Raw genomic sequence first — 24,756 nt, 5'->3', positions numbered from 1 at the left:
TCTAATTATCTGTAGACTGAGGCTCAGAATGACACCTTATTGTTTAATCAATGCGTGATTAACATTTTCTTTTAGTCCAAATTAGTTTACACCACTAAAAACAGTTTAGTAAGACATTTTTATTAAATTTGGAGAAGGTGCTAAATTATCCTGTGATTATTACCTTGTCGGGTTTCATAAAGGTCCTCTGTGCTGTTTTGATATAGTAGGTTTTAAAAGTACATCAGGTAGAATCCTCCACAATAACATTTGTTCATCTGTCCTGAAGCACACACAATATGTCCAGTAAATTCTTTTGCAGGCTTGTGGAGGTGGAGTCCAGAATTTATCACATTGTTAAAAGGTAGGTTTTGAATCGCATGAAAGGAGAAAATAGTTTTTTTATTGTTTAAGAGTAGAAATAAAAGTACAATCCTGACAATCATTATGAGTTGTTGCTCAGTTCAACTGCAAACTCAATAGCTGCTGTTATAATTTAATTCATTTCACTTTTGGGACCATATCTCAGTGTCTGGTTTAACACTAAGGTAAACACACAAATTCTGAAACATGGTTTAATGAGACTGCAATAAATCATTGTCATAATGATTAGCATAATTTCTGAAGCATGACCAAAATAGTAGTTACACCTTAATGTCTCTAAATCTACTTTTGACAGGATGTTCACCCACATTTTGCATTTCTCAGCAGTGCAAGTTACGAATTGTCAATGTGGTGGAAAAGTCCCCTCATATATGTTTTTATTGCTGAAGCTCTTATATCAACAGCATATTTTATCTCTGCTCTAGTTGGATTTTTGTTTCCATTCAACTGTTTAATTGTTATTTTAATTGTATCCCTATTTAGTTGGAGTTATTTCTTCACGTTAATTGCTTTGGCAAATATTTAAGTGGCACACTGAAACAGAAGCAGCAGAGACTAACATATCCTGACTACTAGTCATTTCTATGGGTCAAGCTCCAGAATGCTAGTAGCTACATTTCTTTTAAATGCAGCTTGACATTATTTTTTTAAAAGACCCTCAGTGGAGTTAACTTATTACTCATGTCTTTCAAACTCCACACCGTCAGCTTGTAACACACACTATAAGCTGAGACCCAAGATGCTTGGATAAATCCAGAACCGCAGAAGACATTATGCAACTCTTTAAAAAGCCCTAACAGGAAAATTGAGCAATTAATTGAACAAAAATGTTTGTGTTAAATACAATCGCTTTAAAAGTGCTGAGGTTTCATAATGAATAAAACGGCAAAATGTAACTTAAATCCTTGTATTTGGCTGCTGCTCTGCAATTAATCAATGAATCACTTGATTCTCAAAGGTTACTCCTGCACTTAGCTGTAAGTAGGAGTGGGTCACTTGATGGATGTGTCTTTGTGCTCTCCATAGCACTCTGAGAACTTTTAATGTAGATGTGTTTATACAGATATAGAAATAAATCTGTGTTTAGTGCATTTCATCATGCTAAAGAACACATGGTTAGGGATTTGAATTTGAATGGATGATTCAAACCCGGTCTGAATTAACACCAACCTCATGCAACATTATCTGCTTTATTAGCATCAGGCACTTCCCAGCCTGTAACACTGAGGTGCCGATGTTATTAAGTAGGCAGGTCCTGTTCATGTGCCTGGATGTGTCTGCGGAGCAATTATTTATACTAATGAACAAAGGCTGTGTAGAGGTGCTGCAGTGACAGCATAAAGCACAGAAGGATGGAGAGAGACAGGCTGAAAGAGCCTGGGTAGCAAGTAATGCACAAATCTAAAGAGATGGAGCATTAAGAAGAAAGAGCGTGAACCATCCTGTGCCACTCACACACAGGTTAATTCAGCTGAACTGGGCAGGGGGATTGAATCGATCCAGATCGACATCAACCTGCTTCTCTCATGTGAAGAAGACAACAAAGGAGCTGAGATGTTTGTACATCAATTTGCAACCCTGCAATTACACAAAGCTGTTTTCTTTCTCCTAATATTCCACTTGTCAATTGTAGCTACTGCAGATGTGCTAATAAACTATTATTAATTTCAGTATTAAGAAATGTGTGTGTTAATGAGATGACACAGGTCCTTTTCCTGTCTATGTCCTGTTGTTGTCATGATATCAGCATGTATTCAAATGTAAAATATAATGCATTAAATGTCTTACTGCATCATCGTCTCCGTGCTGCTGGTTAGATCTCCAGCAGATTCTTTAAACGGCTTCTTTCAAGGTGTTTGAATGGATATTTAAAACGTATTATTGTATTACTGTTGTCACTGCTATGTTTCATTAAGGTTTGGCGTTAACCTGGATGTGTGCAGTATACAATAAAACAACAATGACACAAGTGAGTTATGACTCATCCACTCAGGGTATTTATAGACAGAGGGACAAAACAGTGCAATAATCATGAGGGGCGGTGATAAGTGATAAGCTGCATGAAAACAGTTTTGCTTAATATTTTCCTGCTGCCAGAGTGGGGCTTGAATAAAGAAAAAAAAAATGTAAAAGACAACCAGAAAAAACTGGTAAACGCCTTTCAAACTGACGCACGTCCACAGGGAAACATCATGGGGTCAAAACGCATGGGGGAGATGTGTTGTCATGGTTACAGTAATGGCTACATGGTGTTCGAGGATGATCATGGACATGGTCATGACAACAGCTGGTAGCAAATGTAAATGAAGAGCAGTCTGGGTAAAAGTGATGTTGTGCTGTCTCATCCACCTGCCCCAAACATATGCCCCAAAATAATAACATAATTTGACTTCGTCCCTTCGTCCCTCTTCATAATAACTGTGGCTACTACAGGGCTTGAGATGACTGGCACTGTTGTTTGTCTTGGGGGAGCAATGTCTGATTCGGGGGTGAAGTTTTTAAAGACTGCAAATCTCTTGAGATGTCCCAATTCCAACAAAAAACTGAAGCAAAACCATCACAACGACTTTGTCTCAAAGTGATTTTTTTTTCTTGGGCTTTTATTGAGAGTGTTACTACTGTATATCATACGGTTGCATACTGTCATTGGTTTAAAATGACTTGGTTTCACCATTCTCTTTTGTTCTTAACTAAACACACATGATCAAAACTACAGTAAACTAATTAACTACACTTTTAACATACCTATAATGTACTGTACCTTAGCAAGTTTCACCTTTGGCAGACACTTTTAAAATAAATCTGGCTAATCTTTGATCTATCTTTTCTTAGTAGAATTGGTAGTTTAATTAAATGACCTGACCTTTAAGCACAGTTTAGATATTTTCCATTGTTCAGGAATTTGGGAAACACCATTGCAGAAACTTGCTTGATTTATTCCCCAACCAGCAATGATGTGTGTTTAGAGTCATTGTTCTGTTGAAGCAACTAAAAGAGTCCAAGTTTCAAACGTCCAGCTGAAAGTTTGTAGTTATGCTAAAGAAATCTGAGGTAACTCTCCTCCTACTTTGTGTAATGCACTAGGTCCACTGGCATCAAAAAAGCCTCAGAGCACCTTGCTCCCACCACCATGCTTAGGTACAGTGTTCTTAGCTATCAAGCTCCTCTCCTGTAGAGACAACTCCCCGCTCATGTTCGGGAGGCAGACACCCTCGCTACATTTAAGACTGGACTTAAAAAAACCTAAAGCTTATATTTAGAGATAGATCAGGTGACTCTGGACCATCTCTTAGTTATGTTGCCATAGATTAGTCTGCTGAGGGACTTCTACTGATACACTGAGCTCCTCTTCTCTCCTCTCATCTATACATTCAAATGCTACCATTGCATGTCATTAACTTTTCTCTCTCCCGTAGTTGTGCTTCCTCTTCTCTGTCTCCCTCTCTCTGTTCTCCTCTGACATTAGAGTCATGTTCATGAGTGTTCAAGTGTATCTTTCATTTGTCACTGTAGGTGCTCTCTCAAAACATAAAAAATATATAGATTCCCTTTAGGTTATTGTCTTTAATTAGTTTGCACCATTTCAACATTAGTTTTGCACACAAACCTGTTAGTAATGTGTAGTACTTAGTGCGTTTATTATCAGACTTTTTCTTCTACCATCTTCCAAAATACTTTCCTTCTAAACGCACCAAACAGGCCATCTATGGTACACTGCTTCTGGGCACATTGAGTTTTCAGTAGTAAGCCAGCAGTAATCCTCTTTGCAGCTGTCCTCTAAAGAGATGCATACTTAAATGTTTTTCCTTTAGGTTTGTGCACATACCTAAAGTGCACATCCTGCTTTTTGGGCCTATTTATTACAGATGAAATAGTCCTATTGAAAATTTATCTATGAAAGGTCCAGAGTGAAGGTAACATCACTTATGGAAAGAAATCTTTCTAAGTGCTTCATGTTTTGTACACTGAGGGTGTGTTGGGGTCAAAGTCAGATGTATAGAAACCTGCAGAGGTGTGAGAAAACTATATTTTATATGATTGGACTAATCCTTTAAAGACATCCACGAAGGCTACTAAAAACACAGCGTTAACAGTGGTTGCACCTTCCAGAAAACACATCTGGATGTGATACCTCATCGCATTGTTCTTAACATCCACACAACAGCAAACAGACAAGAGGATCACAGTAGTTTGACAATTTACAGCATTTGAGAACCAATCTTATCCACCTTCACCAGTATGCCCCTGAGGAATTTACTGACAATGACCCCTGTCAACAGAATGGGCCCCAAATCTCCCAGCTTCATCCCCCTGAACCGTTGGTGTGACTAAGTCTTCTCTTTCAACAGTATCCCCATCCTGAATTTGGTGTTTCTCCACACTTCACCTCCACAGCTCTGCAATCAAAGGCAGAGTTTTCAGAGTGTGATATACAGTAAATTACCACAATTTCACACATACTGGCCGTGACACACCCAGGCAGAACAGGAACTGGTTTCAACATCAACTTCAACTTTTTATGAAAAGCTTTTCGTTACAGCGGCTCTTGACATTTCTGTGTTTGATTCTCTCTGAACTGCAGAGATATAAAGTTTTACAGCATGGTCTATCATCTTTCGCTCCTGACATTTAAAGTTAAAAGGTTGTTCCTGATAAAACCAAGTACCAAGGACACTGCTTGACAATAACTACTACATAAATGCACTGCTTCAATAGGCTGCAGAAGCAATGAGACAGCATTGCTAGTAAATTACTACTTTTGACATAGTTTATAAACTTTGTTGGTCAACTGTGATCAACTCATCGTGACAGATTATTGCCTGATTTAAATTCTGTTCTTTATAGCTGCTCCATTTAATATTTCCTATAAGAGTGGGTCAAATGACAATGTGTAATATGAGGACACAAAGAGGACACCCACATCTGTAGGTCAAAGCATTTTAGTGTATTTCAGTTTATTGTTTTGGTTTTTTAAAGTCTTAACTGTCTTCGTTCACACTATACTGTTTTTAGACAAAGCCCATTTATTTTTAGTCATTCGACAGATGTTTTTATCTAAAGCTACTTCCAATTGAGGGGCACACACATATGAGCAACTTGGGACAAATTGTCTTGCTAGCAGACACTACGTGTTGTAGCTACGTTGGAGCTGGGGACAGCTGTTTTGTTTTTAACAGAAAATACTCCAGTAAAACGACAGTACACTGCCAAGCCAGCACCAAACAACTGATGCACAGAGCGAGCATCTCACAGGTGAACACACGGTAATGGACCATTTAGCAGTAGTTCAGGTGAAGTGTGTATCAGTAATATTTCATATAAAATACACAAGTGGATTTTCTGATTTAATAAAATATAAATCAATGATTTCACCGACTATGTGATATGTTTGTGTGCTTAACACAATCACTTCTTAGTGTGTAGCACCTGTGCATCCTGTGAGAGTCACAGTACAATGACAAGTAATCCGCTTCTCCAGGGATGCACCATCTTTGGTCTCCATGGATACCAGCTGTGCACCTGTGCAAAATGGTATTAATTGTTGGAGGGGAGTGAAAGGGAGCCTGGAGGTGATACATGAGATCAGCAGGTGCACATGTATTAGTGCCTCTACATGTCTATCTATGGTTGTGTGGACAAATTTAATTACATGAATATGTCTGCACGGTGTACACATCTTAGCGATTTTTTAGCAGCCATACTTTTGTGTAGGTAAGGGTACAGTGCTTGGATTTTATTCGTCATTTTTAACCTGTCATTAATAATAATTAAAAGTGAAATCCATTTGCACAAAGATTGCACTTATATTTAATTACATTGTTTTAAGTTGTTAACAGCTAAATTGCTATTTCTCAGCAGAGGTTTCTGTGACATTCTTGGTTAAAATAAACCTGAAGTAAAAATGTTTTTCAATAAAGACACTTGATGTTTCAAGTTGTTATTTTGCAGTGTGCCTGTATGTGACGTCCATTCGTTTCAAAAGTACGTCAGGAGCCACAATCGGCCCTCAGGCATTCTCACATTCTCCGATCCGGCTCCCTTTGAAAAGAAGTTGGGACAACCCTGACCTAGAACATGCTGGAGAGATTATATATCTCATCTGGCCTGAGAAAGCTTTGACATCTAACCACAGACACTGGAAAACATTGGGGAGAGGGACATTTGGACTACCTTGCTGAACGTTCAGCCACGACAAACCGACTTCTAAGACAATGTTGGATGTATGGATGTATGTATTGGACATTCTTTTTTTGAAATTAACATACTTTATTGATCCCCATGGGGATATTATTGGACAGCTGTGCATACATGGTGGTGCTACCACTCAAGTGTCACTAACATTTGGCTAAGAGGAACTGGGAATCTAACCAACCCTTACAGACGCCCACCGAGCTTCTAGCTGTGAGGTGGCAGCACTTACCACTCCAAACCTATGCTGCCTCATTGGGAAATGTTAACAAAACATAGACTGTACCTACTAGAAAGTGAATAGCAGTGGTAAAAGTTAAAGAGAGTCTGTTTGATGATGAAGCCGACGTCATAGTCACTGTCTATGGGTATTGGTTTGCATTGGTAAAAGCCAGTATATCTTAACCCTCCAACGGCCCTTTAAAGATGCGTCGGCCAAAATGGCCTCAAAACTAAAATGTGTCTACACATGCATAGAAAAACATGCACAAACTCTTTTATTGCACTACTCCCACTAGTGACTCAGCATAATTGCAGTCATTTTTCTCTCAGTTATCGAACCCTTTGCGTGGGCATCAAAATGACATGACACGAAAAGTACAGGGTCTCATTCTTTGGTGTCAAGGGAGTTAATTGAATTCTCAATGAAACACACCTCAGATAATCTTGTTGTTTTGACACTTCCCACTATGAATTCCTTCCACTAAAATGTACCGTATGTGTGTATATGTGTGTGGTTTCTGGCCGTCGTTCTGTTTGGCATTAGGGAGATATAAAATGAAGATAGATACCAACTGAATTTTCAAAATATTCGTTCCTGGCAGTCTGATGCGTGACAAGGGAGAGGAAACGGATGTGCGTACATACTCTTACAGCCAATAAAGAACTAATTTGTTGGTCTTCCAGGGGTGGTTTGTTAGCTAAATGATTTCCTGACTAGTCCGAATATCCTGAGGAGCAAGATAAGAGAAACAAAAAAGGAGACAGTTTAGTTATCTGTGGCAATAAAACAGCATTCAGTGTCGCTTCAGTATGTGTTTGTTTCAAATCCAAGTGTGTGTATTTTTTTATTTTTAATACAATCCCAGTGCTTATGGCCTCCGTGATTGAGCTACACACCTAGATCTCATATTAAAAGCCTCTCTGTGTTGAAGTCCTTGCAGCATTCCTTAAATTAGCAGCATGTTTAGTTACAGAAGATTAGTGTGTGCTCTGTCATGCTGTAAATACAGCCGGCTAATTGACAAGGCAGTCTACCAGCCATGACGTAGGTCAGACTCAGAGTTCAGACATCCTGTGTGATTTCCTTGCTCTCTGGAACCAATTTATTTTATCACTTTTCAAACTTGTCATTGTTAATTAGTTAATTATCGTGAGTGTGTGTGTGATGTGGTTGTGGTGGGTGAATTAATTGTTATAATATTGTATACACGTAACTTCTAGATATTTATGTACTGTACAGAAGTTAAATGAGGCCCAAGCTTTTAGTCAGTGGTGAACCACTCGGTTGAGACTAAAATATATTTACTGTTTTGACTGGTTTGGACATCTGTGCAGACATTCCTGATCCCTTGAGGATGAATATAGACTTCAATGGTTTCCCTTAGTTCCATTAGGAGGTACAATTTAGATTTTTAATGAATTATCTTCACAATTATTAGACTGCAATGAACTTTGGCAGAAGATATCATACAAGTCTAGAGAGCCAAGCCTAAACACAGGCTACCAGCTACACATGAGCCTCTTAGTATTTTCATTGTGACTATGTTAGTATGATGATGTCGGCATTTAACTTAGATAACTGCTGTATCTAATGTATGTTTCAGACAAAATGCACAGGAGTGCTTTAGTTTGTGTTAAATAAAGAGCAGCACATAATCCTTCGAAGTAGTCAACTAGGCATTTAAGCACAGACAAAATTAAAGATAAAGTAGAATTACCTGCAGTACCTGTGGGACATCCTGACTGTCAAACAGGAAGTGGGAGATTCCAAGGCTTTTTGTATTAGGGGGACATTGGATTATACCATGCTAAGAACAGCAATTTAACACACTCACTCAGTTCATTTTATTTAAATGTGTATTGTACATTTGAAAACAACCAGAGTTGACCAAACTGATTTACACGTTAAATACAAAAAGATTAAAAATATACACAAATGAACAAACAAAACAAGAAAAATAGAAATAAAACAGGATAAAACTAGATGAGAATAGTAGCATAACAAAGAAGTATAAAATACTAAAACATTATATTCAATTCAGTCCACACAGCACCAAAGCTCTGAAGCCAGGGACACCTGCAGAAGCTTTCAAGTGCCCTAAATCTATTGTTTCTATTTCTATGTTAGTTATTGTGTGTGCTGAGTGTCTTCTAAATAGCTAAAACACCCCATGCATAACAAGCCTGCTTACTGTGTGTAAAATGCTTGTGATGAGAGTGTGAATGAAGCTGAAACAGACTCACTGAAAGCACATGTGTTGAAACAAGTAATGGTCCATTAAAAGGAAGCATCAGAAATATTATTATAATCAGTGTGGCAAAATTGTAGTAAGTGGATGATTCACAAACTGATGACACAAAGCGGAGGGTGGAGGGACCTGAATGCTTCCTGCCCTCACTTAGAAATAAATTAACGCTGAGGCACAACTTTGCATAATGTGCAAATGCAGAGATGTGATTTTACATGCACACAAGTGTAGAAGCGCACACACACACCCGCACACACAGATATACTTTCTCATTCACTCACGCAAATCTGACCTATGAGTCATTCTGGCTGCACTTCAGACGCCCCTCTCTCCCTCCCTCTCTCTCTCTCTCTAACCCACTGGATGTCACAGATGGATGCAGCAGACAGCCGCAATCTTAATGCTGCTTCCTGTCTCTCTCTGGGCACTTAGCAACCGCTAGGCTCAGGCTGAGTTTAACCAGCAATTACAGGTGGAATTCGTCATCATTCACCACCACAGAAAGAGTACAGGACTAGAGAAGCCGAGACAAAACACAGAATGTGATAGTGAATGTCAGTCAATCGTAAATTCAACCTTAAAGAAGAATTTGATGTTTGAAATGAGCTGCAGATGTGTGTGGAATTAAAACCTGCAGACTATTTGGTTAAGAAAGAAAGAAAGAAATTTAAAAGCACAAAATAAAAGCAAACCAAAGAAAGAAATAAAGTGAAAATCAATGCACATTAGTGTTCAGCTATGTGCACTTCATGCATACACTTGCTATTATAATTAAGGCATATGATAAAAGGAAAACTTGTATTTACATTTATAAAGTAGTTGTGCTTCAGTCAATTCTAGCAAAGTCCTGTGCTGACTTATTATCCTAAGTGAAATTTAAAATAATAACTTCCACAGTTGCAGTGCACTAATTTTGTACATGTAATGTCTTTGCATAAATCAATAACTTGTAATAAAGGTTCCTGCTAGACTCACACTGAAAACATTGAGGTTACAGACGCATCAAGAGTTATTACTCTAGTCAGAGCTGCGAAACATGAACCTGAAAATTTAAATACAAGTGTAACAACATACAGATGCATAAAAAAGTTAAAGTACTGCAGCCTTAAGTCCTTAAAGTCAGCTGTGTCACACTGTGGCATCTTCACAGCTTCTAATATCACTGAACACGAGAACAGTTATCAAGTGTCAGGTCCACGCGGCTGTTATTCCTATCACGACAGAGTGCAGCGTTTCAGACTTAGACTACTTGTATTCTTCTTTTTAATCTTCCAACTGGTACTACAGCACATACTTAAGATTTCAGGACGTGAAATTCCCTCTCTAGAGCCAGTGTTCACTCTGGTCTACTGTAAAAAACATAATGATTCATAATATTGTCTCTTTTTCACAATCCACAACACATAATTATATCAAAACAAGTTTTTGATTGTGTTCTATCATAAGACATTGTGTAACATACCATATAGAATATAGCATTAAGTCAACAATCGTAAGGCTTAACTACAGTACAATGTTGCATATTCAAAACCAGTGAATACACTGGTGTAAGTCACATTAATGGAGTCAAAATCAAAACACACTGTCACCATCTTTAATGTAACTTCCTGACATCTACCTGTGGGCTGTTCATGGCTGACTGAAGGTGAAAATACTAACAAAATATATCTTATAGAGTATTGTATGTTGGAAAACACATCTATCAGCCTAAGGGGTAAACAGCAGTAGCTGTGCTTAGTGGAAGAGACATTTGTCCTTTATAAGGTGAGTGGTGTTGTGAGGTTCCTGACCGAAGCGTCATTTTGTCAGCGCTGACAATGGAGGTGTAGATGTTCTGTAGATATTTCTGTTTAATATTTTAGCTTTCTTTTTTTTTTTTGTATCCAATATAGATGTAGTCGTTTTACAGGATTATATGAAATCTGGAGGTTAAGACTCATTAGACCTTTGCTGATCAGACACCGAGGTCATGATCAGGTCCTTTAGTGACTTATAGTTTACATATAGCATAACAACTCGTCAGTAGATCAACTTTCTCAGCATTTATCTAGGCTCTGTAATAACAATTATTTTTCTGCACACTGCTCTGTGTATTTAAGAGAGTTCTTTGTTAGATGACATTTATAGGATCCCTTCCATAGCACAAATCATCAGCTTCCCAACACCTTTACACTGCTTCCACACACAAAAACACTCCAGACAAATCAGTCAACACTCGAGACAACATGCCAACAGATGACTGACTTTATGTCTGTGTTGTATTTCAATTAAAATCTTGATACAAAAGGGAAATTGAAAACTTGCAGCATTGAGTGTATTTAAATTTCAGATTTTTTTTCTAAAAGGTAATCTTCACAGCAGGTGATGAGGCCAGAAACTTGGAACCGATCATAGCTTTTCCAGAAAGGAAACTGTTAATAAATGATTCAAGAGATCTGCGCAGTGGGGGCTCTGGGAATTAGAGAAGAATCAATAGCCAAGAGAAACACAGACCAAATTCAAGGCATGTTTATAAAGTGGAATGAAAATGAAAGGCTGCAGCGGCTGCTGGTCACAAGGTGCAAAAAGGCCGAATGAGAATTCAGCTGAGGCAAAACTGACATTTAAGTCATGATTACAGATTCTGCTTCTATAGATGTAGACACACCGAGCATGGGATTAGTCACAGAAGGTGTTTCTATTAGCTGCTTTTTGTTTTATTGCCTGTATCATCACTTTGGTTAACTACATTCTCCTAAGTCTTCACAGCTATTGTCACCCACCTATTCCTCCCATGCTTGTTGCACATTCCCATTTGTCCCTGTGCTCAAAAACAGGCGGGTCGTACAGTGAGTATTGGCAAAGCTGGAGGATTAGCATCTTTTATGGAAAACAAGTTATGACAACTCAAAGCCACACAGGAAGTCAGTGACTGGGAAGATGTGATGTTGTTTAAAAGTGGGAATAACACTGCATATTTTCACACAACCTGACTGTCACTCCTGGAAGGCAGTCGTAGTGTCGCACACATAGTGTTCACATAAAAGTAGGTCATGATCTGTGTCTTCATTTGTTTCTTTGGTCCTTGCTTCATCCACACACACACACACGTTTCATTTCTCTTTGTTACGTCGCTTTTTTATTCCCTTCCTCAAGTGCTCAGGAATCTCTGTAAGTAAATCCATGATTTGATGAAGAGGCACATTTCCTTTTTGCTTATGTCCTTTTGAAAGTCTTCAGAAAGTGAGCCACACTTGATCATCTGACATCTGGATTGTAGAACAACAAAATCTGACGTCACATACTTCACTTCCTTTATCAGTTTTTTATAGCTGAACCATTTGTTTGTATCACAGCATCATCACTTCATTTCATGTTGTAATTTCACAGATGTTATTCCAGTGACAGTGCGCATACTGTGGATTCCCCAGTGTTAAATTTAATTGGTAGCCACTCTGGCCCTGGAGCAGAGAGTCAGTTCCTTGTAAGCAGATCATGAAACCAAGAAGTTCAAACTGGGGTTTTACGTTTATCCCAGCAGATAGACTAAACAATAGACTTTAAAACCACTGTGACACCAGAGCTCTGCCTCTCTATTCCTGTTTCTTCTTGAAATGTTAAATAAAAATGCAATTTGGTTTTGTTTCGGAAACCTCATATTTTGCCCCCTGCTCATTTACAAGTATCCCTGCTGCTTCCTGCTGTGTCGCAGCAGAAAGAGGTTGGTTCTCAGAGATGCCATGGGGGTAGCAGAGGAGGGAGGGGCAGATTTATTTTTGTCTTCCAGGAGGACGTAAACAACAAATATCCCCCTATGTGCCAACAACACAACATCTGCTCTGTGACTTTAAGAGGGAGGAATGAGGCAGATGCTTTATTCAAACACAGCAACATCAAAGCCCAGGACCATGAAAAGGCAACATGAGGCTGCACTGTTTCATAAGCAACCAAGTCTGGATGTTTTTTACACTCCTCAAACAGAATTCAATGAACCCAGCAGTGACTTGGCAGCAATAATATGAGAAAAGATGCTAATGCTTTAAGAAGCACTGGACTATAAATCCAGGAAGGAGCGAAAAATGTGCATCCTTTTTTTTTAATCCCTTCAGACAACTGCTCTGATCCTTTTTTATTGCATTAATCTTCATTTTTTCTGGGTCTCATCAGCTGCCTTAGGCAATAAAAAGGCAAAAAATAAAAGAGATAGGGTTGCATCAGAGAAAAAAAGGATGATTATGTACCATTTATGCACTGTTCTACCATTACTGTGATAAAGACCTATGATATGATGGGACAACACTAATAAAAAGTAGCTGAGAAGAGACATGAGAGAACATTAACTTGCAGAGGTCATTAATTTAAGCATTTTATGTTGTGTGGTTACACGACTCGCTCAGGGACTAACCAGAATTATTAAAACATTTCCAAGTTGCTCCCATTTTACTGACATTGCGTGAAAAGAATGAGCTTCGTCCAGAGAGGTGGGATGATGGGTAGGTAGCAAATGTAGCCTTGTTATTCTAAAACAAAAGGCAAGCCCACAAGGACTCCCACAAGAAGTGTGAGAGGTCACAAAAAGGTGGGAACCACTGCTCTAACAGGAGCCAATTGTAGTTATTGGGCATGTAATGGGACTGTTTCTGTATTTAAAAAGAATATTAGGGGAAAAACTGATGCCACAGAACAAAGCGAACAGTAATAATCTAAAATGTGACATTGGATCAACATTTAATGTGAAGAACAGACTTGTCTTTGATGTTATATTCACTACTGTTCACTATTTTAGCTTTAAATAAAGTTATCTGTGTTGTGCTACCTGTTTTACATTTGTGTTTGTGCAAAATGTCCTACCAATTTCATTTAGATTTTCATAAACAGCCAAAGTGGACTGATTGTTCCTGCCGTAGTCTCCTCACAAAGCGTCAGTAAACTGGGTGACTCATGCTCCTGTGGATACATGTCATTTGTCATTGCCTGCAGAGGGTCCTCTTCTTTTTGTCAGATTAACAAACAAAACATGAAAATGGATTTGAGAACACTGACATAAATGCCTTTTTTGGGGGGTTTAGCACTTTGAAATTAGCACTCGGGGCCTTTTAACAGCAGTCTCGCAAAAAACTGCTTTGTAATAAATGTCAGGCTCTGTGTGTTCCTCTTTTGGTTCCTTTCAGGCCCCTGTAAACCTCTGAGACAAACATGAGGCTGTAAACATGCACATTTTAGAGCTGAATTACTTCTTTGTTTCAGGAAAAGGTGACGAATATGATGGGGGAAACGTTTTTATATAAATCTGCCCAGGTGTGCTATAAATGCCTCGAAGAGATTGGTACACAATCTGGTGCCACATCTCACATTTCATAAAAGAGCAAGAATTGATGCAACGCACCTATTCCAAGACACACACACACACACACACACACACACACACACACACACGCATCATCGACCAGAGAAAAGAGGCTGACGTCAAACCCTGTAGACCCATTCACAATCTTTCCCCCCTCTCCCTCTCTCTCTCTACATTGTGCCTGCCAAGCCTCAGACAACCTGAGTTAAGGACCAGAATTATTGGCTGCCGTGCCCGATGGTAATGAATGGGGAGCACTCGGTTAGTTGCCAGGGGACAAACACACAGAGAGAAAAGATAAAAAGGAGAGAAAGGATGTGATGCCCCCCAACATCTATATGTACAGATTCGTTATATCACAAGCTTCATGTTTTTAAGCACAACATGAACCTACATGACCACACTTTTGTGGTAAAGTTTAAAAATGTGTTGCTGGTTCTTAGTGGGTGGAAAAATGCTGCTGATGTGAGTAACATTTAACCAGCATACCGTATAATGGCAGGCGTTGGGTTGTTAGTTCACTGTTAATGAAATCTAATGAATGCACATCACAAATCCAGGATATCATGTTTCCACCCCTGCATGGGACTGAATTACTGTTTGTAATGGTTTTAGGATTTCACACCATTTTGTTGCAGGATGTGTCTGTAATAGCAGAAAATCACACTGTCACCGTGTGCACTAAGCAAAGCCGCTCGGGTTGTTTGTCCATCCATCATTCTCTAATTTGTTTTTTAATAGCAAAACACTGCCACATGTTTTCCAGTGCTTTCAGCTGTATTAAGAGGTCTTCATCAGGGGACCGAGGTGCCATAGAGATCGACCTGTTGATGTCAGCGTAAGTAATTTTTATCCACAACCCTTTAGAGTTCCTTGTTGTGACTTGTTCTGACTCAAAAGTTTAGTATTAAAAGTTTACTTACTGGACTTTTCACAAGCTTTCAACCATACAACATGGGCTCCAATAGTTGATGGAGTTAATAAACATAAAGATGCATTTATTTCTCATTGCTTTATACTTCTGTATATATCTCAACTGAATAAGTAATTTGGTGTCAAGTTCCAACAAAAGTTCTTATCTGGACCTTGAATTGTTTTGACAAACTGCTATTTCCAAGTATGAGCTTTGTTATTTAAAACTTTTTGCTTATTGACAATTAGAAAAAGGTTTAGAGACTTATAGAGTTTGGGAGATATTTCTTATGAAAGATGTGTTCTTAAACTACACACAACACACTGTTGTGGGAAAACTAATAATTGCCAGTAAGAAACTTCTCATTTGACCTGAGAAAAGAAAATGTGGACAGGCAGTGGAAACGGGGGTGGAACTGAGCTGTAATTGGTTTCTGTTTACCAGTAATCCTGCCACAGACACAACCACAAGCAATTAGCCAGACAGCTCAGGCTTTATCAGCACAAAACTCTCACTGTGCATATGTACGTGTCTTAGTCATGAGGGAGAATGTAATTAGGCTGAGCAAGACATGAGATTAAAATCAGCTCTTTTGTCCTGGTTTCTTTTGGTCTCCTGGTCCCAGTACAACAATAGTCCTCATTGTAACTGCAGTCATTCAAGCAAAAATAATAATACATAAAACAGGTACAAAATATTTGAAGGGATTCAATGTGAATCCATATCTAGACATTGTGAATGTGGCAGGACTAAGACTTTAAAGTTGCTAAATGAGTCTGAAAGGATGTTCTTCTATGACTCACCAACCTTTTTTCTGTTCTAAGCATAATGTTTCTTTTTGAAGCACCAAATTATTCTTTTCACTTGCAAGGTGTCAGGACATTTTCTAGAGCCATAAAGATTTTTGTATTAAAGGTTTTGTAATGTTATGAAACAAGAAAAAGTAAACAATTTGACCAAAAACTCTGGTTTCTCTGTTCAGGTTATATTTACATCAACAAGCTTTTGGTTTCTGAGTTGCTGTGGGAAGAACCATAAATCTAAACACGTTAACAGAGGTGCTTTTTTTTTCTGCAAATCGAGAGCTATTCGAGAGCTGTGACTGTGACAAAGCTGAAAACAAGACATATCTAAGTCAAGCAGGTCAGTGGAGGATGGCCTGAGCTCACATCAAACGCAGCACTGAAGCAGATTTATGAATGAAACTGGGAACATGCACACACGCACACTGAGCAGGATTTGACAGGCAGCCAAAAATAGAGACCACAGTGCACGCTGGCTGACGGCAAAAGTGCTGTCTCCCTCTCTCTGTGTCTTAAACACACACACACCTCTGCAGTCCCTCTGTCACCCCGCCCGTCTTTGGCAGAGTCCGTATGTGAGTCATCGGTGGACTTTAACTGTCTCATCCCCCCCTCCACCCAGTATTGCAGCAGAGACAACGACCATTCAACAGCCTCTACTACAGTGGGAAACATTATGCTATTATAAACCCACAACACAGTCAGTGAATGAACAACATGACTCAGAAACATGTCACTGATTGATCATTTATCAGCAGTTTCACAGCATTTACTCAAACATTTAGCACAGAAAAGATACTAAAAAGGTGAATTAACTGAATTTACCACCAGCATGTGTGAAGAGTTCTTTGACCAAAATACCCACATCAAACAAGTCTTCATATTAAATACATAGAGAAATCCCAGTATGATAGGATGACAATGTCACATCACAGAGACAGAACAGTCTTATCAGTCATTCATTCAGCGAAATATAGCTCCATGAATTTATTCATTTCAGCATAAGCTGCAGCAAAAGCGACGCGCTGGGTCGAAACTAGTTTCACTTCACATTCAAAGGGAGAAGCAGTTTTGTTTGGCTGACTCAAATGAACTGAGAGAGAGGGAGAGAGAGAGCAAGAGAGCGAGGAGGGAGTGTGTGTGTGTGTGTGTGTGTGTGTGTGTGTGTGTGTGTGTGTGTGTGTGTGTGTGTGTGTGTGTGTGGGTTGCGTATCTCCTCGGTCTCTGACGCACGAGTCAGGTGGTTCCTCTAATAGCATGAGGAGCTGTCCGCGGTGCTGAAACCAGACTCCCACCGCGAAGCAGAGAGATGCTCAGCTCACTCACGACCCTCGACACAAACTGATTACTAAGGTAAGACTTGGTCCTCATTAATATCATCACCCACATTACACTACTCTCACTTGGCTTCCTGATTAGACTTTTTCTTTTAGTTCCTTCTTCTGACCACTTGCTGTTCGCCAACCTGATGCACCGACACAGATGTTGAGGCGAAGAGGTTATGTTGTGTTGCCCGCAGTGTTTCTTTGTTCTCATTTGCTTTCGATTCTTTCTTTTTTTTTTTATTGCTTGTGCTCTGTAAATTGCACTTGCGACTTTTCAGTGGCGCAAACACATAAACTGCATATATAAAAATGAGGCTAAGTGAAGTTCGCCAATTTAAATCCAATTAGGAAAAACGAAGGAAAAGTAAACAGCATTAGAATAATTACTTGTGCATCGTCGCTTCTCTTCTGTGTGTTATGTATTGATCTTCATTGGCTGTAATTTGGGAATAATAATGCTCTTATTTTAAATGCACTTGTATTTAAACAGTTTGATGAATTTACACGTTTCACAATCGGTGGGAAAACACTGGGAGGCAGCTTGCGTTTAAAAAAAAAACAAAGTGGAAGCTTGAATCACATAATAATAATAATAATAATAATAATAATAAAAGGAGATTAGATGTTTTAATCGATTAAAGTGGAGGTTACATGGGAACATCAGCCTTTGCGGGTTACCTTGACAACGGGGGAGCAGCAATTTGACGACTAATGAAATTTGCACGGCGCTTGAATGCCGCTGCCATTACTACTGCTGGCAAACAGGCAGCAGGATTCCAGTAGGATCCTCAAATACCAGCAACAGGCAGGAAACATCCCGGGTTATAAGCCTCTCTATATCACTAATAGTGTATCACATATAATCTTAGCTTTGACAGGCTGTAAACTGTGTCTGCTCCATTAAACACCACAACAAATAAAATATTATTTTGAAAAAAGTAGTGAAAGTAAAATCCAAAATAAGTTAACAGAGGAGGAAACTGGATTAAATGTACTGGAATTTAGTTAGTCAGGCATTAAAAATAAATATTGTGATGATAAACTGAGGTGAAAAGTCCCAAATCAGATTTTCAACCTCAATCTGCCTTCAAATCTAAACAAATGTCTTTGTGGTCAGTGATGTTATCACCACACCAGACATTTAAAGTGACGATAAGAGCAAAAGACATTTAATAAATGCCAGAGAGGTAACCGTCGCAAACCTGTTTGCTTAATGTGTAAAGGTCAGAAGTGACATGTGCCTCTTTGTCTTTCCTATGCAGGCATCACAATGTCGTCACTCTCCGAGACCTCCACGCCAGGCAAACCTTTCCTCATCTGTTTTGCCAACCTTCTCTTAATCCTCCTCTTCCTCAGTTCCTCTGGCATTCATGCTGCGTCACTCAGAGAGCACAGACTGAGGGGAAGTGAATCAGACTCATGGAGAGGAAATATCCAACAGGCTCCTAATGTCGACATGCTCAAAGCCTTGGAGTACATCGAGAGCCTCCGTCAGAGAACTGGCTCAGACTCCCAGCCACACAGCTCTCTCTCTGCAGGATATGATACCAGCCACATGGATGATGCTGAGAAGCTGCGTGCCATGCTGAGACTAGCGTCTAACCCTACGCGGTCCAAGTATGAAGAAGAGGAAGAGGAGGAGGAGGAGAAGGATGGAAGAGAGGATAAGAGTGAAGAGCTGCTCCAGGCTGTGCTCAGCACCCTCCAGCAGACAGAGAAAACCTCCAAACCAGCTACACTTCGCCCCGGTGTGAATGGAGCAGCCACAAAGGACGGCACATATCCTGGGGTGCAGCAGAAGCAACGTGGCATCACACCTCACAAAAAGCTTCCATTAATGTTTGAGGATGAAGAAGAGGGTGAAGGCGATGAGGAAGAAGAGGATGAAGGGCCAGATCTGGAGCATGAGAGCCCCTTCAAACGCACCAATGAGAACGTGGAGGAGAAGTATACACCTCAGAACATGGCAACTCTGCAATCTGTGTTTGACGAACTAGACAAGCTGACTGGTGCAAAGGCCATGCATAAACGCCATGGTGAGGAGAATGACGTAGAGGAGGAGGAAGATGACAATGAAGAGGATGATGATATGTTTAATGTGAGAAACGTGGCATATGAAGACGTAGGCGGGGACCTCGTCGACTGGGGTCCATCACAGGAACAGGAGGAGGAAGAGGAGGAGGAGAGGGAGAGGGACAACAAACATGAGGTTGATCGAGGGCTTGATTATTTCGACGACAATGACGAAGAAGCTAATGAGGCTGATGAAGAGGAAGATGAGGAGAGCTACCCAGTCAAGAGGTCAAAAGATGCAGACGATGTTGCCAATTTAGTGGACTATTACCTCCTGAAGGTGCTGGAGAAAACAGAAGAGGAGGAGCAGAAACGAGAGATAAAGGAAGAAGAGGAGGAAGAAGAGCGAGACGAGAGGAGGGTGGCTCAGCCGCGTTACAGAGACAACGTAGACCCTCGGGCCATCTACCAGCTCATTCAGATCTCCCAAAAATATCAGATCCCACCTGAAGACCTGATGGACATGCTCAAGACTGGAGAAAAGGTAAATCAAGACAGTTCACGAAAAATCAATGACTTAGCCAGAGCACACAACAAGCTGCCTCAGATATCCTCGAAGAAGACACACAAAATCCCTGAAACGAAATTCTACAACAGACGCCTGCCTGACAGACAACAGTCCCCAGAAGAGCTGAGGACAGAAGAAATCCTCAACATCCTGGGGTTAGGGGGCGTGGAGGATCAAGCTCCCATCAGGAAGCAGAAGCAGTACAAAAGCTCGCTGTCACGACTTCACATTCAGCCAACAGGGCGTTCGGGGGAACCCGCTCCCACACAGCGGCGCCTTCCCAGCACATTGAAGGACGAGTATGACGACACCGCGGACGAGGACGAACTGGCAGCATATTTAGCGGCTCAGATGCTGGCACAGTATCCCAACCCTGTGTTCAGCAACAACAAGGCGAGCCAAAAGCGGGATGACGTCGGACAGGGCACAACGGGCTCCTTTGAACAGGCCATACAGGATTATTTTGATCAAATGGACCCAGATAATAGTGTAAATGAAAAGAGACAGACGGAGGATGACAAGAAGGGCAGCGACACACAAATGCAAGGCTTTGATAACGAGGCTGTGCTGAAACTGCTGAGCTACCTGAACCCAGAAACTAAAGAAAATGGTACTGCTGCCAAACCTGCTCAATAAAAACACACAAGGTTGTAGATACATATACATATATATAAATAAATATAGTTTTGGTGGAGGGGGAGGGTGAAAATATAAATAAAAGTATTCTGAAAAATAAAACACACAGTCTACATTAGTTATTCTGTAGGTTTACAACAGGTCTTATTTATTAGCAGAAATAAGAGTGTTTGGACATTGATTTGATGCCTTTTTTTATTTGTTGCTCAACAACATTTAACAACTAGTATGTGTGACTCACCAGCCTTACATTTCAATGCACACAAACACAACCAAAATCAGTGTTGGATCCCTTAGATTCACTTGTGTTTTATTTTGTTTGGTTTTTTTTTTGTAATCCTTTCTTAAACGTGGTCATATGTGACATACCTGCGGTTAATAAAGCATTGACTTTATTTTTCCTTACTGTGTAGTGTTTCTTCATTTACTCGCCATCACACAATGCATCCGTGGAAACGTAAACATGCCCTGACTGCTGTGTCCTACTGCAAGTTGCAAAAGCACCTTTAAATATTTTTAAAAGCATCTACATAAACAGGAAAAATATCACATTTCCTGTCATAAAACCCTGAGATTGCTCAATCCGAGACTTAAAATGCACCTATTTATTAAAAGTTAATTGCAGTTTATTAAAACTTAAGTGTAAGCACCAGGACTTTGTGCCAGTTGGGTCATTATTAGGATGTAATAATTTTCATTAATGGTAAACTTTAAGATTCAAGTCTTGAAACGTGAGACGTCTTCGTCTTCTCGGGGCTCAGTAGGCAGGTTTGCTCATATATTCCTCCAGCGTCTGTGTTGAGAGATGAGGTACACAAACACACCTCGTATGAGTAACAACACAAACCCACATTAACTGAAGGGCTGTGAAAGTGTGCTTGTGCTATACCTCCTGGAGAGTGTCCGACTCCTCCATAGATGCACCCACAGCTGCTTTGGAAGTTTCTAAGATTTCTCCACCCATCAGGAATTCATCCAGGATGAAGTAGGCCTTCTCAAAGTTGAAAATGATGTCCAACTCACACACCTGTTGGAGAAATATGGAACAACATATCATTAACTACAGATAAGTTACACTCCTTTAATACGTGAGGTCTGGAAGGCAGTGCTGGGGGTTACTACATGTAATTACACTGGTAGTTTAACAACATTTTGCAGCATGCTGATAGTTCAGCTACAACATTAAGAAAGTATACCTCACTAAAGCCTTGTTTTGTAAATTAAAGTGGTTTTGCAGCATAGGCACCTTGTGAACACCAGAGGGAGCCTGGTTTGTAAAGAGTGACATGCACATTATCATGTCACTGTGCTCCTGCAAATTCCTTATTAAAACTTTGACCTGTTTGTTACTTGTCTTTTTAACTGTACCTCAATAATTTCAACATTCATGGGTTTGTATGCATGTGGCAACAGTTTGGATTTGACCCTTTGCTCTTTCAACATAAAAATGAACCTACACAAACCGAGGTCCAGAAGATCCACAGAAATCATTGTGTTAAAGATGGACCAGCCCGCACAAAGCTCTTCCAACAACTTTGTGAAGAACTGAGAGCCACCCAACAGTGGAGGCTGTCTGTTAAAACTACCAATTAATGTCCACGACTTTGACTAAGATCAGCATTCATCTTTATCCATGCAGTGTCATGTGAAGTTTATTAATGTCTCTGTCACATGTGCATGATTATAAAAAGCATTTGATACCAGATAACTATTTATGTTTTAATTAAAAGATGCCTGAACTGCAAGTGACACTAGCTAAATGAATACCATACAGTTTACAGTATATTCACAATAAAACTAAAGATAATTTCTAGCATTGTCATTTCTGTCTCTGATGAACTGATAAAGCTTGTTTGATCAGTGGTGAATCATCAACTTACTTCTACAACTTGAGACCAGGATGATTCTCTTTGCTTAAATAGACCTCTTCTCAGTGTTAGAGAGCCACCTCACATAAATCCACTCATATCTCCAGCAGTTATATCCTATTAGCCAGAGTCATTGTAAACATCTGTTTGTTTGTGTAGGACTGACTAATACAAAAACAGATAATGACCAATTATCTGGTTAACAGATGGTTAACAATCTGGACAAAGACACTACTTACGTTGCCAAAGTATTTATCCAACAATTCAACATATCTGTGGAGCACTTCAAGGGTCAGCAGTTCGTTATCCCGGTCTTCCATACCAGCACAGAAATACAGACTGGCGTACCTGGAATTGAAGATAATGGTCAAATGTTACAGCAGCAGCAACATTTTGGCAGCACCCTGGGGTGAACGTGTCCTGTTCTGCAGTCTATGAGCCATAGATTTAATATTAATATTAAGTATTGTTCCACTAAATGGTGGAAAACATGTTTTAAAAATTGCCCCATGAGTATTAAGTTATCTGAACACATTTGCTTTCATGCTTAAAAGGTATAATCGTTATTTTGTCCAGTCCCAGTATCCTTTTTGTGAAAAAAAAAAATATGAGAGGCCATTAAAGGCCATTAGAGAATAAGCACTGTGTTGCACCATCTTCACTTGACCTTCTTGTTAATCCATTGTTAAGAATGTCTGTGGGTGGTTTCTGCCTACCTGCTTCGCCCAAAGGTGTACCTACTAAGAAAAACCTGCTGCTAACAAAACATAACAGAAGGGAAACACAGCTGTGTGTCTTGTAGGCACCTCTTGTAAACAATCTTGAGGTCCCTCCATTGGAGGAAGTTGCAGGAACGTGGTGGACGAGCCAACACTAACAGCATCATGTCCCGGATAACCTTCTTCTTCTCCCGGTCTGTTAATGGTGTGAACCATTTCTGCAGTCGCAGCTTACCCTGCCGACTAAAAAGCAACAAGAAACGCATCTAAAAAAAGACAGGAGGGGTGGAAAAGTGAAAACAGAGAATGAAGAACAGTGAAACTTTCTAACTGCAGTTGTTAATGACAGTAAAGTTGATCTCAACATCATCATCAAATGGGAGGAATATGTTGTGAGGTTAAACTTATGCTATAACTAAAGCGTGGTTAATATGTAGCTTGTCAATGAGGAAACCAAACACAGACGTACAATAAAGCAATTACATACAGATGCATGTTCAAACACACACTGGTGCAATACTATAGTCAAAACTGCAACGAAAGGAAAACCACACTGAAGTGAGGGTTGCATTGAGCAAAAAGTAGATTTCCCAACTTGAAAGATGAATGAAGACCTCCATGGAATATTACACATTCATAACCTTTGAGCGCTATAAATGACATGCTTGTGTTGTGTAAGGGTAATTAATGCAAGCTCTTTGCCCTGAGGTGCATCTGAGAGGAGCGCTGCTTCTTCCTGCAACAAGATAAGCCAGGACATGTGAAGGAAACAAAACTAAATCACTTCTTAACAAAGTAATGTGATGGGTCTCTGTTGATCTGGACTGCCATATGTGGCGTATCCTAATCATCCCAAGTCATAAACACACTTTGCAGGAGACCCACCATCACTGATTTGCATTCATTTGCCTTTCAGACGTTGTTACATCAAGTTTAGTAGAATAAATATCAGGAACTTTAAACGAAATACTTAGAATACTAGAATAATGCGACTCTCGGTTTGATCAAGAAACATATTTCCATTAAGTTGACTTGCAGCTATAATAAAAACCCTAAAATAACATAAAACAGCTGAGTATTCACTGTAATTCAAAGTAAATAGAAGATATGAATTACTAAAACAGATGTTGGACACATGTCTACTCACCATTTTGTCACTCAAATTGAAATCCCGCACCTTTATATTCTATTTAATCCTAGAAACCCACACACCTACACCTAAACCTGCAGTTTCTTGTGTGTGCGTTTTACGATGCGGCGACATTATTGATCTTCCCATAATGCAGTGCGCCCACACCTTCTCCAGCCAGAGCCGCGCCCTGCTGCGCTCCGGCAGCTGATTGGCTGTCGGGGACAGACAGGTGAACGGTAGGTGGGCGGGAGGTAGATGCTGAGGACAGGAGCAGATTATTAGTCCGTTACAGGCGTTTTCATTAGTAAAACGGTGCATTTTGTTGTAAAATCATTCTGTGTTATTGCAGCTAGTTGAACAAAATCTCAACATTTTATTTTTATGTCACAATTAGGAGACAAAAGACAAATAGCTGGAATAGTTCAACCAT

General features: G+C 39.8%; 2 protein-coding genes across 2 annotated transcripts; one reads left to right on the top strand and one right to left on the bottom strand.

The window, feature by feature from the left end:
• The first annotated feature begins 17,330 nt into the window (after positions 1 to 17,330).
• Positions 17,331 to 21,003, top strand: scg2a (secretogranin II (chromogranin C) a). Its single transcript, XM_026366261.1, has 2 exons — positions 17,331 to 17,418; positions 18,653 to 21,003. Exon 2 carries the CDS (start codon positions 18,661 to 18,663, stop codon positions 20,605 to 20,607), a length of 1,947 nt encoding a protein of 648 aa, XP_026222046.1. The 5' UTR covers positions 17,331 to 17,418; positions 18,653 to 18,660; the 3' UTR covers positions 20,608 to 21,003.
• Positions 21,004 to 21,364: 361 nt separating this feature from the next.
• Positions 21,365 to 23,466, bottom strand: ap1s3a (adaptor related protein complex 1 subunit sigma 3a). The gene is made up of 4 exons (XM_026377378.1): positions 23,282 to 23,466; positions 22,715 to 22,823; positions 21,497 to 21,634; positions 21,365 to 21,400 (listed from the first exon to the last, which is right to left on the bottom strand). Exons 1-4 carry the CDS (start codon positions 23,458 to 23,460, stop codon positions 21,365 to 21,367), a joined length of 462 nt encoding a protein of 153 aa, XP_026233163.1. The 5' UTR covers positions 23,461 to 23,466.
• Between the last annotated feature and the right edge of the window lie 1,290 nt (positions 23,467 to 24,756).

Source organism: Anabas testudineus, chromosome 13, assembly GCF_900324465.2.
Source record: "Anabas testudineus chromosome 13, fAnaTes1.2, whole genome shotgun sequence".
NCBI classification, from domain to species: Eukaryota; Metazoa; Chordata; class Actinopteri; order Anabantiformes; family Anabantidae; genus Anabas; species Anabas testudineus.
The sequence above is the reverse complement of the archived record's forward strand: the minus strand, read 5'-3'. Positions and strand labels throughout refer to the sequence as shown.

Coding starts and splice junctions, on each gene's coding strand:
- scg2a (XM_026366261.1), top strand. CDS start 18,661: ATGTCGTCACTCTCCGAGACCTCCACGCCAGGCAAACCTTTCCTCATC.
- ap1s3a (XM_026377378.1), bottom strand. CDS start 23,460: ATGCGTTTCTTGTTGCTTTTTAGTCGGCAGGGTAAGCTGCGACTGCAG. Junction 22,824..23,281: donor CTCAAGATTGTTTACAAGAG/GTGCCTACAAGA, acceptor CTTCAATTCCAG/GTACGCCAGTCTGTATTTCT. Junction 21,401..21,496: donor AGTCGGACACTCTCCAGGAG/GTATAGCACAAG, acceptor CTCTCAACACAG/ACGCTGGAGGAATATATGAG.